General features: G+C 40.3%; 1 protein-coding gene across 3 annotated transcripts; it reads right to left on the reverse strand.

Annotated features, from left to right (window-relative positions):
• Positions 1-805: 805 nt before the first annotated feature.
• On the reverse strand, positions 806-18,647 carry elf2a (E74-like factor 2a (ets domain transcription factor)). 3 transcript variants are annotated; one of them, XM_026940451.3, is made up of 9 exons: positions 18,277-18,647; positions 13,484-13,614; positions 11,264-11,462; positions 6,085-6,177; positions 4,923-5,033; positions 4,664-4,744; positions 3,460-3,652; positions 3,087-3,371; positions 806-2,123 (listed from the first exon to the last, which is right to left on the reverse strand). In XM_026940451.3, exons 2-9 carry the CDS (start codon positions 13,556-13,558, stop codon positions 1,670-1,672), a joined length of 1,491 nt encoding a protein of 496 aa, XP_026796252.3. In that variant the 5' UTR covers positions 13,559-13,614; positions 18,277-18,647; the 3' UTR covers positions 806-1,669. The 3 variants fall into 3 exon arrangements, with proteins under 3 accessions (XP_026796252.3, XP_053091385.1, XP_026796253.3); XM_053235410.1 differs by lacking the exon at positions 18,277-18,647 and adding an exon at positions 14,269-14,374; XM_026940452.3 differs by lacking the exons at positions 11,264-11,462; positions 13,484-13,614; positions 18,277-18,647 and adding an exon at positions 8,685-8,900.
• Positions 18,648-19,720: the final 1,073 nt, after the last annotated feature.

Consider the following 19,720-nt stretch of genomic DNA (forward strand, 5'->3'; position numbering starts at 1 on the left):
TCTTCAGTATCAATCAACTAACTAGCATTTGAATTTATCAAAAGGAACAAGAAATAAAACCGAATTAAATTGCCAATTATAATGACATCCTCCCAATTCAAATTCGCATACACGTCATAATACCATGTGTGAAGAGTGACGCAGATATCTGTGCCTTGATTTGTCCCATCATCACATGTTCATTTAAATGAATTCATGTCAGAACCTTACAATGTTAGAAAAGTGTCAGTGTCAGTGTCAGTTTTGGTTCTTTGGGTTTACCTACTGAACCTTGTGAGTTAAATACAGTCAAAATAAAGAAAGAAATCTGAGCTGGGTGTCCTTGAGTGACAAAATGGTGGAAACATGAGACCTTTTGACTTCTAGCCAGAGTCCCCAGATGCACCAAGTGCTAAATAGCGTGACCGGTATGTAATTCTGTTCCTGTCTATCAACTCCATGCAGGTCCATGCAGATGATTTCCTAGCATACACGCATGAACAATAAAACTTGAAAATGAAAGTGGTGTAAGAACTAGTAGATTAAAGCACAAGATGAGAACAAACTCCATTGCTAAGGCTTTACCACACAAAATCTTGAAGTGCAGAGAAAGCCAGTGACTTCGTGTATAAAGCTTTAAGAAGAATACAAATGCATACATGGTCATTTATCTTTAACATAGAGACAACACTTAGGGTTCTTTCAATTAAAATGACTCATTCGTTAAATGGACCTTTGAATTGCTATTAATGAGATAAGAAGTAAAAAGTGACATTTTCGTGACACGTCAGACCCCGAGAATAAGCAAAACGCCAAGAGAAGCACGTTTGCATAATTATTTCCTGTATATTTAAATCTACTTGGATACAAGCTTGGATAGGAGTACAACAAAATATATGCTTCAAATATTGAACATTCAATAAAGTTCAGTCCAAAGAGACACACACACGCACCTTTTCTCTCCCTTTTTTTGTACACAATCGTAAATGAGACAATGAAATGTGGATAACAGGTATGATGAATATAAATGCAAAAAAAAAGAAAAAAAAAATATATATATATATATATGTATGTATATATAGAAGGTGAAATGATTAAGGTCTACAAAGTTTTAAGATGCTTTTTAGATTGTAAAAAAAACACTGCCTGATACAAAATATCAAAAAATTTATATTTCATATTTACACTGTGGGGGGGGAAAAAGTTTAGCTTTAAGGAAAACAAACAAAAAAGGTCAGAAGCTGCTTTACATTTTGTTCACTACGAGTATTGAGTTCGGTTATTTACAGCGTCCTTTCCACGCCCGTTGATGCTGGTGGAAGCTTTTCTTTCCCCTCACTTGTCTGTCCAAAGCGTCTCAGTCTCTCAGGTCTTTAGCACCGGTTACGACTCAGTTCCATAACCTCACGACTCCGGCGGTCTGTCTCGACGATCAACAGATCAGAAAACAAACGTCTAGCATCGTCTCGACTGCTTCGTTTCTAAGCAGGCTGGAGACTGGTTTCAGAAGTCAGTCATAGTGTTGGGACGTGAACATGAACGTGAACGTGAACGTGGGGGATTTAGCTGTAGTGCTGCTTTCATTGCTGAAGTCCTCATGAGCACAGTCGCTATTATTAAAGCAATCGACGTGGTTCGCATCTTGATTTGACACAAGCGCTGCGGTTGGTGTGTTTGTGTGAACAGCGTCTCAGCTTTGCGTGGTGGCCTGGTCTGCGTGTGCGCTTTGCTCCAGAGGGTCCACCTTGATGATCCTGACGTCCTGTGTGTTCAGCGTAGTCTCCGCTGGCACTGTGACAGTGGTGGGGGTGTTGGTGGAGGAAGGCACGGTGAGCTGCAGCACCTGGGCCCCTGTGAGCGGCGCGAGCGTGCGCAGCGTGATGGGCGTGCCCGCTTTGGTCGGGGTGGTGGTGGGGAGCGTGATGAGCTGCAGCGTGATCCGCTCGCCGTTCTGCCCCTGCGTGGGCACCAGCGTGGGCACGGCCTGCAGCACCACTTTACCCGTGCTGTTCCCCCCACCGAGTACGCTGCCCGCCGTCAGGACCGGAGAAGAGCTCGTAGGAGAGTTTAGGGTCACTGTGGAGACCTTTTGACCCTGGGGCGTTGTCATGACAACAGGCACCTGCATGGCCAGCCTCACTGTCCTGAGAGAGAGAGAGAGAGAGAGAGAGAGAGAGTGTGAGAGATGAAAACAAATGAGAGAAAGTGAAGGAAAGTGAGGAAATAATAGAGTGAGACAGACAATAAGAGAAAGAGAAAGAAAGGAAATCAGAGAAAAAGTTATTGAGTGAAAGAGAGCAAGTCAATCAAAGAGAGACAGAGAAAGAGAGCAGGAAAGAGGCAGGTGGAAAGAAACCGAGAGGGTGAGAGAGGGGAAATAAATAGAGAGAAAACAGAGAGAAAGCATTCAGAGAAAAAGAGGGAGAAAAAGAAGCAGAGAGAAAGAGAGGCAGACACACAGAGAAAGAACGAGAGGGAAAAGAAAGAACGAGAGAGAGAAAGGCAATTGGAGAGAGACAGAGAGGAATGAGAGAGACAGAAAAGAAAAAAACAGAGAAAAGAAGCAGTCACCAAGAGAGAGGCAGAAAAAAAAGGCCATGAGAGATGCAGAGAGAGAGAGAGAGAGAGAGAGAGAGAGAGAGAGAGAGAGAGAATTGGAGAGAAAGAGAGAGACAGAGAGAAAAGAAGCAGTGTGTATGAGAGAGTGACTCATTAGGAACATGTGTCATTCAGAGAGGAAGAGGCGGGGGGTGGAGAGAGAGAGAGAGAGAGAGAGAGAGAGAGAGAGAGAGATTCAGAGAGAAAGAGGCAGTGGGTGGAGAAAGAGAGAGAGAGAGAGATTCAGAGAGAAAGAGGCAGTGGGTGGAGAGAGAGAGAGAGAGAGCGAGAGAGAGAGATTCAGAGAGAAAAGGAGCCAGTGAGCAAGAGAGAGGCAGGGAGGGAGGGAGAGGTAGATGGAAAGAGACAGAGAGAAAGAAAAAGAAAGCAGCAGAAAGAGGGAGAGATGTAAGCTAAGAAAGCTAAGAAACTCGGAAGGATTAAAAGTTTATCTGAAAATGGTGTTAAGGTGCTTCCGCCTCAGCCACGTCACCCGCCTCCTGTGTTACCTGGGGCCCGTTGTCGTGGTAACCGGAGTCTGTTGCACAGACACGAGTCCTTCAGGTCCTGAGGCGATGCTGATGACGGGCGCTGAGGATGAGACAGGAGAGAGCCTCTCCTTCCTCCGCCTGGGCGTGATGCAGTCGGCTGCTGTGGGACTCTGCGCTTTGCTCTTATCCATTCCGTCCTCCATATCGTCGTCGATGAACACGATGTCCTTGGGCATCTCTTTGAACTGGTACACCAGTCTCTGGCCTTCCACCTTGGAGAGAATTCCTCGCTGATAGTAATACCTGCGCGCACACACACACACACACACACTTCATTAGCAACACACAGACTCGCTGAGAAGCATATTCTGAAGCATTTCTGGGCTCTTGCCTGAGCGCTCTTCCCATAGTCTCGTAGTTCATGTCCGGTTTGTTCTTATGTTTGCCCCACAGCTTGGACACGGCTTTGGAGTCTACCAGCTTAAAGATGCCCTTCTCCTTCTCCGTCCATTTAATGTATTTAGGGCAGGTTTCTTTATCCTGAAGGAGATCCAGCAGAAACTCCCACAGGTACGTGGTGGTACCTGTAGAACACAGATCACACACAAACATTAAACACACACACACACACCATCACAGTTAGGTTATATCACTCCTAAACACGTGCACAGATCTGCACGCGACGCTAAAATCAGTGTTAACAGTGCCACCTTGAGGAAAATGTAAGCAGTGAGTGAGTTATTAGGATTATCAGCACTACAGACACTAACCAGCTCCACTGCTTGGATGGTAAAATCTTTTGTCTAAAGTTATTTTTGTAAGCAGCAAAGCATCAGGCGGCCATTTTCTATGTACGTGCACGACGCGGAGGTGCAGCGAGCAACGTGTGGACTGAGGTTTTTTTTTTTTTTTTAATTCTATGCAAATTAGGTATGACGTGATACAGCGACAAATCCAATCCTATGGTGCATATGATCTGACATTTCTTCAGTTCCCAACTCACAACTATAGTTCCTAAACGCAGTTAGTTCCCACGCACGTAGTTTTATCTTAACCCGTCATATCCGACCTCTTATTAAACGTGTATAGAAATTTACACGTCTAAAATATTCCATACTGACCGAGTTAAAAATCTAAATGGTTTCTAATTAATTTGGGATAAAAAGATTTTTTTTTATTCTTTCTGATATTTTATCAAATATCTCCTTTAAAGACCTTACTGAATAACAGCGTTGTCTGATTACATTAAAAGCAGTTCAATAAAATGTGCTTCAACAACAGAGGAGTCCTACATGACTGACAAAATGGTGTCTTTTCACACATGTGTGAGTCCTGAATGACTTTTGTGACACTGTGTACACAGTCTGATCCCAATGACTTTTAAAAGAAAATATCAGACTTGTGGCAATAAAACGCTTTATTTCTTTTTTTTTTTAATGCTTTATTATGCTTGTTTTGCTTAATCTGCCAATGAAGCTGGTAATTAAGCACCTTATCGCTTACTAGTGTGAAAGTACGGTGACAGTTGTTTCACATCTTCTGTTTCTCCTGTAAATAATTTATTTTATAATATAAAAAGCCAGACAAATTCTTACCCTTGCTCTCTCTGGATTTCCGCTTATAAATAAGATCCAGGGAGCCATCGCAGCAAGCCCGCGGCAGTTTGGATTTCCGTCCTACACAAAAACAAAACCCTCTGATATTAGCAACATACAGCGCTGGAGTTACAGCGAGAGCAACAAGTGATGAACATTCATAAATAATCCAGATTTTTTTTTTTCTCCAGATTTTCTCAGATCTATCTGCGTGTGTGTGTGTGTGTGTGTGTGTGTGTGATCGGTCTCATTGTGCTACCTCTTTTCTTTTTCTGCAGATCCGTTTGCTGCAGCGTGCTGTGAGAATCTTCCACAACTTGCCCCATGTCCTCGGTGCTCACTTCCACCTCCATCTCAGACAGGAACTCCTCTACACACACACACACACACACACACACACACACACACACACACACACAAGGACAAACAAGACATCAACAAAATGGACAGCTCCAGTATGGGTTCAATATAATTTATATGGTTTTATTCGTTTATATATTATTATAATATGACAACCATCCCATGAAGTAGATAGACACTTTAACATGTATATATTATGTGTATTTTCTACTGAAGAATGTATTATTCATAGAGAAATAGAGAGCGAGGGAGAGCAAGAGAGAGTAAGAGAGATGGACAAAAAGAACAAGAAAATGTGACAGCATGATGGAATGGACTGGACTGAGGCATAATGGAAAAAAATGGGGGAAAAAATTCTCTTTACGATGGCCACTTTTCTCTCTTTCCACATAAACAAAAAAAAAAAAAAAAAAAAAAACAAACAAAAAAAACAAAAACAAAAAAAACAAAAGGGGACAGCTCCAGTAAGGGTTAAAACAATTTCACTGGTTTTAGATGTTTATTTAAATATCACAGCTGTCCAATGAGCTTGACAGACAAATAGACAGATAGATAAAGATTTAAATACTTTAATAGGAATATATTGTGTATATATGAAACACTACAGAATGTTATTAATAGTAATACATTATGTATATAAAACAAATCTGATCTAATATCCATTTTTTGAGACAGAAGTGCACTGCGATGTCTAACACACAACACGCTTTTACCTTTATTTCCCTCTTTGTTGCAAAATCACACCTATATCAGGTAAAAACATCACATAAGCTTTAAGGTAAATACTCTGAGAACAGACCCAGTGTGATTTCATCGCTGTACTTCCTGTCGCTGCTCTGCGGGAATCTATACGTCCTCCTGAAGCAACAAGAACATCAGGAACGTTCGCTGTGTCCTTACTGAAGCTCCACGCAAGCAAGCTGCACATCTGAACTCGGTTTAACCCTGAGAACACTGAGCTCCTGAGTTACGCACTGTTGCGCATGTGTGGGAGAGAGAGAGTGTGTGTGTGTGTGTGTGTGTGTGTGTGTGTGTGTGTGTGCGCGTGTGAGTGTGTGTACCTGGGCTGTGGTCACCATGAAGACTGGCTGGAGAGTCCATGTGCAGCAGAGCCTCAGCCGCCTCGATGGTTTTGTCATGAACTGATACTTCCACTGGAAAAGAAAGGAAGCAGCCGTAAACCTCAGATCATATCTTATTATTATTCTTACTTCATCCTCTTCACTCTAAATAGGAAGCGACTCGTAAACAAAAGTGTAAAAAATTTAATAATGTAACATAAACTTATCTAATTGTTTTCTAAACCTTTCATTTAAAGTTGAGATTTGTCAACATTGGGCAAGCGTTTATTCTGGACTAACTACGTTCCAAAGTTTTTTCGAGTGATTTTTTTTGGCTCGCAGGAGAATAACTCGGGCCGCGCTTCACGATTTCACACTGAGATGACGAGTCGATAAAGCGACCGACATGCAGCCCGTCCAAAAACACACACAATCGAGCACTACGGAGCAGGAGGGCAAGTTTCCAAACGGGTTTCTCTCAGCTGCACTTGCACTGAGGCCATATTATTTTTGTTCAGGTTAGCTAAAGTAGTAGTAGGAAATAAAGACTATGGTCTATTGCACCTTTAAATAATTAACAAATACTGCTGGTAAATAAAATAAATAAGTAAACCGTCTCAGCTTGTAGAGAGTGTACAGGAGAGCGAACCACATTTCCAGGAATGAATCTACTTCCTGGCATAAACAACAACAACAACAACAACAAAATAACCCACACAAAACATAACAGTAATACCGCATGTTTAGTTTTGTTTGTTTTAACTTTTTCTTGCATAGAGTCCACACTTTCAGACTGTCGATTTCCGGCTCTTCTTTTAAATTAACGTAAACCTCTGTACAAACTCTCTACACTGTGTGTCATGCTCAAAAATAAATACCTAATTAAATTAATTCAGTTAGATTTTTTGATTCTATTTGTTTTTAAACTAGTGTTGTTTTTGGGAAGATGATTTTTTTTTTAAACAGTCCTAAAATAATTTTCTAAATATGGTCTAAATTTTTTGTCTTCAAACTTACATATTTCAGACCTGAACATTAAACATTTTGGACGTTCAAATATTTAATTTATTATTATCATCATCATCATTATTATTATTATTATTATATAATAATAATAATAATAATAATAACAACAACTGTTTTAGGCACACTGTTTTAGCCCTTTTGTTAAACTCTGACAATCTATTTACTTTTTAATGTAAGTAATATTCATACAGAATCAAAATTCAAGCATAGCCGTATACAATTATAAGTAAAAATAAATTAATAAACAAACAAACAAAAAATACAAAACAATCTGGATATGTGTATAAATAATGAATGCATTAAACAGTTAAAATATCTCACAAACACACAAACTTATACGTGCACACACACACACACACACTATATATATACATATTTATATTTATATAAGTATATGTATACTGCATATGCATGCTGTCAAATGATCTTAAATTATTATTATTTTTTTAATGAAAAGGAGTCAAACAAACACAAACTTAAACCATGCTTTTCCAGCATGAAGACAACACTGTAATATTTTTGTTCCTTTTCCTGCTGACTCAGAAGTGATTTGGTGTTAAATTAAAACCTTTACGAGGCTCGAACTTCCGTCGGAGATAAACAAAAGACAAACTTCCGTGTTTACAATCTCTCTCTCTTTCTCTCTCTCTCTCTCTCTCTGGACACGAGCTAACGTCACGGCCCATCAGGACCCGCCCCTCGCTCTGATTGGCTGGCTGATGCCACAATATCTGCATTCCGGCTTTCTGATTGGCTGGGCGAGAATTTTTGAAAAAACTGTGCGTCAGTCTTCAGATAAACACACCCACTAACTCCAAAACACTTCCGCCATCAACATCAAAAAAAAGGAGGAATAGTCTAACTACTTCTTCATGATACAATAAACGGCGTTAAATATGATTGAATAAATATCACAATACAACTAAAGACAACGACTAGCGCTGTTTTAATGATCAGCGATTAAGAATAAAACACTCGTAATGTTCACAAAACACACACACACACACACACAAGCTCAATAAAGCGACATGAATTTGTACAAAACCAGAAGAGGATAAGATTTAGATTAAAGTTAGGAGTCAGAGAGCGCAGTTAACTCGAGAGAGGAGGGAAAAAAATAAACAAAAACACAACATCCATCTGAACTTCCTGCTTTCCTACTACAACTCACATCTGTCCCGTTACAGGAGAATACCCCACACACACACACACACACACACACACACACACACACACAGAGAGAGAGAGAGAGAGAGAGAGAGAGAGAGCAAGAAAACATTACAACACACACACACTCAGCACTGTTGTATATAATCTACACACACACATATACACACGCGCGCGCGTATCTACAGATCAGCCTGAGATATGAACAGCTCTTCTTTTCTTTTCTTTGCTTTTCTTTTCTTTGCACTGATGCACTTCCTGATTAAAAAAGCAAGCACCGCTGCATCCTGCACTTCCGAAAGGGACGCATCCGCGCGCAGACCCGCACAGAAACGCGCTCACACACTCGTGCAGCAGCGACGCTCTCTAACACCGACAGCTTGATCGCTCAACTCGGTATCCTTTACCCGCTTTGAGAAGTAAGTCCAACTGGTTTTCGGGTTCCTCGTGAATTTGAGCCGCCATATTCCCCCCCTGTCTGCGAGTAGAGCCGCGGAACGCGAGCAGGAACTACTTTCCGCACTACGGCACCCTTTCACGCCGCGGATCGCTGTGTATCCCTCCGCCGGCCAGAGGAAACACCACAGGCGCGACGCCATACTTCCGGTGCAGGACTATATATTATACACACACACACGAGCGTCGCTTTTCTCTAATCTCTGATCTTTAATAATAAAAAAAAGAACACTTCAACCACACACAACAATCTCTAATAATTATAATAACAACCATAAGCGAACTTTTCTCTTTTTAATTTCCTTTGACTTTTCCATCTCACTTCACAAAGGAAGTAACAAGTTTTAGTTTTCTGAATGTCTGTGAAAGCACCAGCAGAGGTCTCTCTTTAGCCATCAATGAATTACAACCAGTAAAAAAAAATAAATAAATAAATAACCAAACACGCCAGATAACTCTTAGATCAACAAGTGAGTAAAAAAACGGTTTAGTGGATAATAACAGATCCACATCTCTTAAATGTGTCATTTATCTGTATAAAACATATATTATAGAATTATTGTCAGAATTAAGGGGTGTAAAGATCGGTCGATTTGGATCGATGCATTGATTTGAAAGCCATCGATTGAAATGAATTGAGGCAGCAATCATAAATCGGACATTAAAAAAAATTATAAATCCCCCCCCCCCCCCCCCCCCCCCACGTTTTTCCTTAATTTATTCCTGGCCAAATCCCGCCCACCTGCCAGGTCGACCAATCCGGGAGGCCGAAGGCGTGTCGTGTCTCGGAGGAAGACAACCAGCTACATCTTTTCAAACACTCAGTGGAAAGTGCTGTCTGCCCTCTTCCGCATACTTTCATGAGCTCACAGACAGTTGGCTAGTGTCGCTGTGATTGACAGGGGAGAGACAGGAAGCCCCTCCCACCCAGAGAGCACGGACATTCAAACTCACGCTCTCCAGACGCTTTTATGTTCCTGTTTTTAAAGTGATGTGTAAATAATGTGATAACTCTGATATGTAAAATAGTCCTTCTCTATGTCATTATCGATCATCACATATCACATATCGATCGTATAGTAGAGTACTTAGGTATTATCAAATATCAATTTGCCTTATGAATCCAAATCATATCGTGTGGAAACGTGAATGTTAATGTTTAGAAATTTGAATTTAAATACTAAATGAATTTTAAATGTTATTATTTTTAATTGGTGTCATGCTGAAACACCTGAAACTGTTTGAACTGAAACTGCATTTCACGTTTTGCAGAACAGCGAAATCTAAACTCTGGAGCTGAACGTTTGAAATTCAAAATGAAGTACGCGTATAATCTATTCAAACGTTCAGTCACGCACTCTTCAGCATGAAATCCAGTTTCAAAATTTTAGATTTGAGTTCAAAATTCAACTTCAGATGGTATAATACAGTATAATACAATTTCAAAATAAAAACATTCATATGTTTGTATTTAAATTGAAATTTCTAACGGCGTGATTCTAACTCCATACTCATGAGTGGCGCTACAGAGCAGCGTCCGACCCATCATGATTTCGAATCCCGACGATGCAACACACACTCAACCCTGACCGGGAATCCAAACTGACCGGTGGGAGGGGCTTACTCTGTCTCCCCTGTCAATCACAGCAACGCTAGCCAATCATGAGTGTCTGTGAGCTGATGTATGCAGAAGAGGGTGGATAGCGATTTCCTCCATCTGTGTTACGTTGCTCTGTGATGCAGCATGAGCAGAGGTTCGGAAAGATGCGGTTGGCATCATGTGTCTCAGAGGAGGCACATGTTCTACTTGATAATGAAATTAAGTTTATTGCTTTATTTTCCACATAGTGGAATAACACAGACTGGCTCTTTTTTTTTTTTTTTACAATCTTTCAGTGACTATGTGCTCCTTGTGTAATAAAATCGTCCTGTAAGAAAACAGTTAATGTTCCAGATTTTTAAAAATATTTTTTATTTTTAAGAATGGCTCATGGGATGGACATGAAACTAATATTCTGAGGCGGATGTGGGACATGAGTTGACCTCACTCAGGGTTTGATAGGGAGTTTGCCAGACATTCAGTTGGTGAAAATAAATAAATAAATAAAAGTTCTTTGTTCAGTTATTCCCAGATAGTGGCTTCGTAACATCAGAAGATGACTAAAGGAATGATACTGATTAGATAATATGTGCATTTTGTGTTATTTTTAACAACGAAAGCAAGTTCGCTCCTAAATTTTAGGCAAATGTGAAATATTCAGAAACTCTGCTACAGTCACAAACCCGTCTTCTTGCCGTCTGTTCGTTAATCACACGTGGATGAGGTTTCTGAACACACTCACTGGACTTAGACGCTCCTTGTTGTTATAGCAACAGATCTACTCTGTCCTCCAGCCAAAAATCTATCTACAATCCATGCTACAGATTCACCCGTGCTGATCTCAGGACTATCCTGATCAGGTCTACACCACACGCGGACGATCGTGACGCGTGTTAGCGAGTCTCATGATGCGTATCCGAAACCGCTTACCTACGCCTGCGTCTTGCACCTCCGTCTCCACCACCTGCTCCTCCACCACGTCCTGCATCAGGTAGGTGTTCTCGTCGTCGCAGACGAGCACCTGAGCGGCGTAGCACTGCTCCACTTCTGCGCTGTTCACCTGCTCCACGATCACCGCCGGACACTCGGCTTCGTCCTCGTGGATCACCGTGTCATCACAACACACCTCCTAACGACACAGAAAAACGCAGACACGCAAGAACTGACATCAGATTCTCACTCACAATTCTGTGACCAGCAACAATGTGTGTACATATTCAATTCTGACTTTACTGTAGCAGAGCGTATCTCAGTTATATCAATGAGCTCGTTTCTATAGTAACGGATAATTCAGGAGGACTTGTATGACGAATGTTGCACATAATCTAAGCCTAAACAAATACAAAAGAAACATATACCCATTGAAATGGTGATGTTTTCTGTAAGGAGACGTTTATTTAACATTTTGTGGAAGGAGTCTCCAGTGTCAGAGCTTTGTAACAGTCAGAAGTGAAGCTGTAACTTATTTTGTAAAGTTTTTCGCCACAGGACTAATGACTCTGCACTTTCTCGGTAACAGGAAAAGCTGAATTTTTGTATTACTCAAGCGAGAGAGAAAAAAAAAAGTGTTTGGTGAGGGAATGAACGTTTCTATAATTGCTAAAACTAACGTGATAAAAGGAAGGAACTTGTTTTGCAGACATTCGCAACATTAAGCGTAATTATAAATGGATAAAAAAATGTGTCATTTATTAATAAATACAAAACTGTTAGCGTTGGGAAATTGATGTGGAATAAGAAGGAAAAAAAAAAAAAAAAAAACACTTTGAGATGTGCTGGCATTGGAAAATAATTAACCAAGGCCACATCACGCTACCTTGTCATTGATTGTTTTCCGATAACAGCATGTCCCAGAGTTTTATTCCGTATTTAATCATATTCAGGTGCCAGGCTTACCACATGTCCTCCTAAAGATAAAAGATACCCAGCAATATTAACCGCTGGTTAAATAATTAGTCGTGGCAACGTTTCTGTTCGTGTCCTGATAGCAACTGCCGAGTTGGCAAACACAACCACGACTCACTCACTCACTCACTCCGTGTGTGTGGTCATGTGGCACGTTTCTACTCACTTATCACAGAATAAGGAGGAATCGCGTTGTTCTGGTTTATGCAATCGTTGCCCAAGTGCAAATACTGCAGATTCAAGTGAATCAAATAGAAAAATATGATGTTAATACGATTTTTTTGCATCCTTAGTTATAGCGACGCTACTAAAATGGCGTAGTACGCTCCTGGAGGCTTAAAAGATCTACTCCAGCTCAGGAGCTAATGATCAAAAACGGAAAATTTGATTGTCTAAAGGGCAGAGAGCTAAGAAAGCTGAGAAGTGCTACTGTGTTTACTGCTCATGCTGTGAGCGGCCATTTTGACTTGGCGTAACTCGCTGAACTCGGGGACGAGGAGGAGACCATCCTCCTTCTCCTAAGCACTATCTGGACAGGATTAAATTTACACTGGATCCTGGAGTCATTTCCTATTTTGCAGGTGCTCCTCTGTGATTTTATTTCCATCCTGATTGGTGGTTTTCTCCGTCCCCCTTTGAGAAAATTACAGGCCTACTCATTTTTCACCAAACTCTGCACTCGTCTGATGATTTTAGTCCCGTCCGGATACACAAGTCTGTGATTATCTATGCAGATATCGCCTCACGGTCGGAAAAAAGATGTCTGACTGCTGCTACTTGCCATATTCAGTCTGGCAGCGCACGCATCATTGTCCTTCCCTCAGATATTAAACACTTCCTGAATTTTAAAACGAAACACGGATGCTTTAACGATATGTTGTGATTATTATTTTATTGTGTTTTAAAATCATTGATAAAACCTTCGTTCATTCCAAACTGAAATAAGAGCCAGAATCTTTTCTCTTCTCCAGTTTGACCGCTTGGACGCCACGTTGTGAACGAAGCGTAACGCAAACATCCAGATTCGTAGAAAAACCAACTCGCTCCTCATGTGGTCATTTTATGGCTGTCCAGATGCGAGAGTTTTCTCACTGAGCAGACGTGTAAATAAATTAATTACAGATGTCCTACCGTAGGGTTAAAGTCGTAGGTTGAGATTTAGTCGATTGCAGCATTTTATACGTCTTGAGGACGATGTACGAGATTCTACTGAGAGCCTTTGTGCAGTGTGAACATGTTCCGTACCTGCTGCGCCTCCTCGTCCCCGGTGACGTACTCCAGAACGTTCCCTCCACCGTCTATTACCACCACAGAGGTCATGACTCATTCCTCTGTGCCACACAGTCCTGTAGGTCCACTCTGCTTATCCAGCAAACCTAACAGGACGACGAAGATTTGTTAAAATGCAGGTTAATCAGTTTCAGCGAGTTCATTCCTGTTTCGAAAATCCACTCGTACCCGATTTTAAACTAAATTCATTACTTAAACTGTTCTCATTCATTTGACTGTTTCGTCCTTTTTTTTTTTTTTTGCACAAACATGAACTCCACACCGTGACTCACTGAGTGTTGGCGTAAAATGGGAACTCTTGAGAGACAGAATGTTGTGGTGTTTAGTGTGTGTGTGTGTGTGTGTAAAATGGGGGAGAAAGAGAAAGACAGAGTTAGGTGGGGCAGAAAGCAGAGCTGTGACTCATGTTTTAAACAGAAAACTCATCGGGCCCTTCATGTTGGCCACAAAACTTTTAAACTGAGTTGGGTTCACGCTCAACCCAACTAACACTGGTTCTCAAAATTAATCTTCCTACACAAAAACAAATAAGTGTAATTTGTTGTATAATTTGTGTTTGTTACATAATCTGTTAAAAATATTTATCTGTGAAACACTTCTATAACTATAAATATATTTCATAAAAAAAAAAAAAAAAGGGATAGCACCAGATCCGTTGTTTATTAGGACTCGTGTTTTACTGCATATCAACAACAGTTGCTATAGCAACAACACTGTAACCTAGTTAGCTAGATACAAACATGGACATTTCCGCAGCAGATTGTGTTTTCTCCCGCAAGGGCAATGTCCGGGCGCGGTCCTGAAAGTCTTCGGCACAGTTAAGGACAGGAGCCAGGTCACGTCTATCTTTCTCCAGGACCAGAGGGAAGTTAAAAAAAAAAAAAGTCGTGTGATGAAATCTGACAGGATCACGTTTCAGGAAATTAAAATTTAATCAGATCTGAAAGTACAGATAAGCATGCCTTAAATCAGAATGATGACAAAAAAGAGATTTCAGGAATTTTTTTCCCCTGTTAAAATCATTCATTCGTCTTCAGTAAGCCACACACACACACACGCACGCGCACGCACGCACACACACGCACGCACACACACACGCATACGCACGCATGCACACGCACGCGCGCACACACACGCGCGCACACACACACGCATGCACGCACACACACTCACACGCACGAGCGTATGCACGCGCGCGCACACGCGCACACACGCGCACATGCACACGCACGCACACACTCACACGCAGGAGCACGCACGCATACACACGAACGCACACACACAAGCACACGCGCGCACACACACGCGCACACACACACATGCACGCACACACATGCACGCACACACACACGCACACACACACACGCACGCACACAACTACGGGCAATATGCAATCGAACCCTGGTGTGTTTTCCTCTTTGATGCTGTTTCTTGGTGCAGGTGAGATTGTTGTTTTTTCCCAAGAAAGTGATTAGATCCTGAATCGACCCAAATACAGGAAGTGAACCAAACATGCCGTGAGATTTGGTTTGTCGTTGACGTTTTTCTGTAGCTGTGAGCTGCTAAACCGAGCCAAAGGACAGAGCTGTAGTGCTGCAGGAATGCGACTGATGCGTTCTGGAGATTTGGACGGATGAACAAAAAGATCCGATACAAAAATGTTTAAAACTAATAATTTCTATAATAATCTAGTAATATACTGAGCACGTCTCTGTGTTCTCTGTGCTCAGGGGATTTTTAGGATTTTTACTGACTGAACTTTGGTTCATTTAACTGTTATATGCAGTGAGAAAACAAACCAAACAAAACCAGCAAACAAACCAAAAGTATAAATTTCACTCTGATTCAGAATTCGGATTAAAAGGTGTGAAAGTGCAGCAAGTCACTAATCCACCTGCATGTTTCTGGAACGTTGAAGGAAACTGGAGAACCAGGAGAACCAGGAGAACACGGAATAAACCCGCACGGACTCGGGAAGAACTCGGGAAAGACGGTACACAAGCTCCGGATCGAACCAGAAACCCTGGAGATGTGATGTGGCAAAGTTCTACAACTTCGATGCATTTCTTGAATTTATCTCAAACATCTACAACGTTTCAGACTAATGATGATCCATTCATGAAAACATCATTTCCCTCCAGAATAAAAATGTGTGTGTCTGTGTGTGTGTGTGTTCACAGATTCGCACGAACACAATACACAGAAAAAAGAGGAAGAGATCCGTTTCCTCTCAGTCAGGTCACATGGGCTGCACTCGTGCTGTTTTCACCCTAAACTCTGAATCATTTACGATGTTAAACGTAGCAAAAAAAAAAAAAAAACTCCCTCTCTCTTCACACAACACTTAATTGCCGGTTCTGTGGCGTAATTACACCCGAATATAAATAAGCACAATTACACCACGCAGAGACAAACGAACGGTGAAGATCAGGTGACCGAACTCTTTGTGTGTGTGTGTGTGTGTGTGTGTGTTTATGTATACATATCAGTCTCTGAGATTTTGCGTCTGATAAAATGATGAGGAAGTGAAAAGGATAAAAAGTAAGGGTGGAGAAATATGAGAAGAGAGGTGGGGAGGTGGGTTGGGGGGGAAACATATTTCGACTTCATTTCCTGCCCAGCTTGTTTACGCAGCCTTTGTTTGTCCTGGATCGAATGCTGGCTCGATTCCACAATTTCCTGAAACCGGTCGGAGAAACACATTCACGTTCGCGTACAGGGTTTTTGGGGAACAAAGTACACGCGAATCTGTGAACAAGTATAACGACGTGCAGCTCTAAAATCAACTGTGATAGTAATAACTATTTTAGCACGACTGAGATTTATGTAAGAAGTATAGTGTTTATGGTTTAAAAATAAAAAACAAAAGACCCCCGCGGGTCAGTGAGGTATGCGCCAGAGGATCTGTGGATTTTTTAAAATTATATTTAAGGGTCAAAGTACCAAAGTCAGCTCAGACCGAACGCCATCCATCAGTGGAAAAGAGTTCACTGACAGACTGCTCCAAAAATATTACACAAAAGAGCCTCAATTATTAATCTTTCAGTAAAGCTGTGTGTAAATGTTTTGTATAATCGAAACTGAACTAAAATTTTATGCCAGATTTTCAAAAGTTTCAGAAACGCTGATTTTCCCGTTCCTGACACAGCTCATTTGCATATAGTGACGCCCACAAAACTCCATAAAAGGTCGAGTGCACAGACAGCTGAGAGAACGAAATGAGCAATCAGAGTAAAAGCTGAAAGACAGAAGTGGAAGTTATTTCGACTCACTTCTATGACAATAATATACAATATTAATATTAATAATAATAATAATAATCATAAGTGAGTGATAAAACTTTCTTCAGTTGAGGTGTTTGTTTACGGATTACGACTCTGTCCTCTGTTTATCCGGCGCTATTTCTTTTGTCATAACTGAATGATTCGTTTTATTTGTCTAATTTTATGGCTTTGTGTCGGTTGGCTTTCTTATTTTTTTATATTCCTTAATTAACATCAATAATATAAACGATCCTGAATTGAGTGAACTAGAATGAGGATGTGTTTTTGATCGAGACTCCAAAGCTCTTCTGTAAGTCGCTCTGGATAAGGGCGTCTGCTAAACGCTGTAAACGTAATAAACATAAGCAGTTTAAACTCCTCAGTATATTCCAGATATAAAAGTGCAGTAATCCATGCGAATATTATGATTTGAAGTCGATCAGGTCGAGGTTTATATTATTTAATCTTCTTTAAAAGAAAATTTACACACACTCAGGAGAACAAGTAGCTAAAATACGAACGTTTTACTGAATTTACAGGATTTTCATGTATATAAAATTTCTTGTGTAAACGTTCGTACAAATTATTTACGAATAAATCCGTTCGTATCCAGCTTGATAAATGAGACACAGTGTTTCATTTAATTCCTTTGTTTTTTGGTATTATTTAATATTTATTTAATATTTATTTTATCCTTGTTCATTCCACAACATTACTTTTTTTTTTTTTTTTAAATCGTATAAATCTCTTAAATCTTTCTACGCTTATATTTTCACAACAGTTTTATTCTACAGTTTTACTTTCATTGGGGATATCTGCTAAAGATGCCATGTGTATGAAAAGTGCTCTATAAATGTTTTAAGAAATTATTATTCATTAATATTATTATTATTAATATTATTATAATTTCTTGCACAATCTCTGCTCAGGATTCTGGACGACTTTTCATTATATTTTTTGTTTTTGTTTAACATTAACATTATTCTTATTGTTATATCACCTGCTTTCATGTGAATTTATTGTTTATGTGAATTAAAAAATCATGACAAAGTGCTCATTTACGAGCTTAAGTGCATGCTTGTGCTGAAAGTTGGCTGAATCGTGACAGCTTTATGAAGTATGAAGTTGCTAGCAATCAAACATCGAGCTAGCTTTCCTATTAAACGCTGTGAAATGGTACAAACGTGCTAGCTAGCTTGCAAAATATATATATTAATATTTATAATAAATGCATACATACGTATATATACACACGTGTATTCTTTTAATTGTAAGGAATTCAGGAGAAAGAGAGGTTGCAGAAACGGAATGAAACCCGAACTAAGCAGCTAGCATAAAAACAGCATTAGCAGGCCAGCGGCTAATGCTAATCAGCTAAGCGGCTAAGCTACAACTTAATGCCCTGCTGTCAGTTCAGCAGAAAACATGGAGCTCTTTAGCAATAAATGACTTATTCACACTCACACACACACTTCCGGTTCTCACCTCTTATTGGGTTTAATCCACCAGCTCCTTTTTTATTTTTCTTGCTCCAGTTTAAAATGCTTTGACGTGTAAAGCTATTAGCAAAACCGCGCTAACAGCGACGCGGCTACGTAAATAAACAGTTAGCCCTGCTAGCAGCGTTGCTAACGGCTCACTACGATCAGACTGTCGTAGTTAAAAGTTTACACTCGTCCCAAATTTAGGACGTGCGACGACACAAATGCAGCAGAATTCCGCTTAAATAAATCCAGTCCTGTTTCTGCACACTGTGGTACCGTGTTTTTGTTTGTTTGTTTGTTTGTTTTTGCTTTAATCCCCGGTTTCTCTCTCTCTCTCTCTCTCTCTCTGCTGAAGAGAAGTGAAATGAAGTGAAGCTCCTCTGAGACAAACACCGCGCGTGACGTCACCGCGATCCCTGACGTCACCCGAGACGCGCATGACGACTTCAGGATAAATTCACACGACTGGTCGGAATGTAGTAACACATATTTAGAGCATTGATGAACAGACATCAGAGGCTTTTCTCCTGAAGTGATTATTTCTCAAACTGAAATGAAATTCGGAGAAGTACAGAGATCACGTAGAGAGAGCCGTAAACCTCAGACTTCCTCACGATGAGACACCATTTCGACGCGTAAGGCAACGATTCTGTATTTGACGTACCACTGAATCTGTTTCGATTCATAATAACATGATTTGGTATTCAACGACACCACTGACTTTCATCGAAGCGATGTGATTTCAAATCATAAGGCGAGTCGATATTTGACGATGCAACTGAATCTGCTACGATTCGATTCGATTTATAAGGCAACGACTCGATATTTGACAATACCACTGCAATACATTCATTTTTGATTCATAAGGAAACAAATCGATATTTGAGATACAACAGCATCTGCTATGATATGATATTTGACAATACCACTGAATCCGCTACAATACATTCATTTTTGATTCATAAGGAAACAAATCAATATTTAATGATACAACTGAGTCTGCCAGGATATGATTCATTTTTGATTCATAAATCAACAATTTGAGATTTGACGATGCAACTGAGTCTGACACGTTTTTGATTCGTTTTTGATTCATAAGGCTAGTCAAAATTTTATGATACAACTGAATCTGCTACGATACGATATTTGACAATACCACTGAATCTGCTACAATACATTCGTTTTTGATTCATAAGGAAACAAATCGATATTTGATGATACAATACGATTCAATTTGAATGACAATTCAGCATTTGATGATACAAATGAATCTGCTACATGATTCATTTTTGATTCACACGGCGAGTCGATATTTGATGATACAACTGAATCTGCTACGATATGATTCATTTTTGATTCATAAGGAAACAAATGGATATTTGATCTGCTACAATCAGGGCATGTGCTATGAAACAAGTTGATATTTGACGATACCTCTGAATGCA

Source organism: Pangasianodon hypophthalmus, chromosome 7, assembly GCF_027358585.1.
Source record: "Pangasianodon hypophthalmus isolate fPanHyp1 chromosome 7, fPanHyp1.pri, whole genome shotgun sequence".
In the NCBI taxonomy this organism is placed as follows: domain Eukaryota; kingdom Metazoa; phylum Chordata; class Actinopteri; order Siluriformes; family Pangasiidae; genus Pangasianodon; species Pangasianodon hypophthalmus.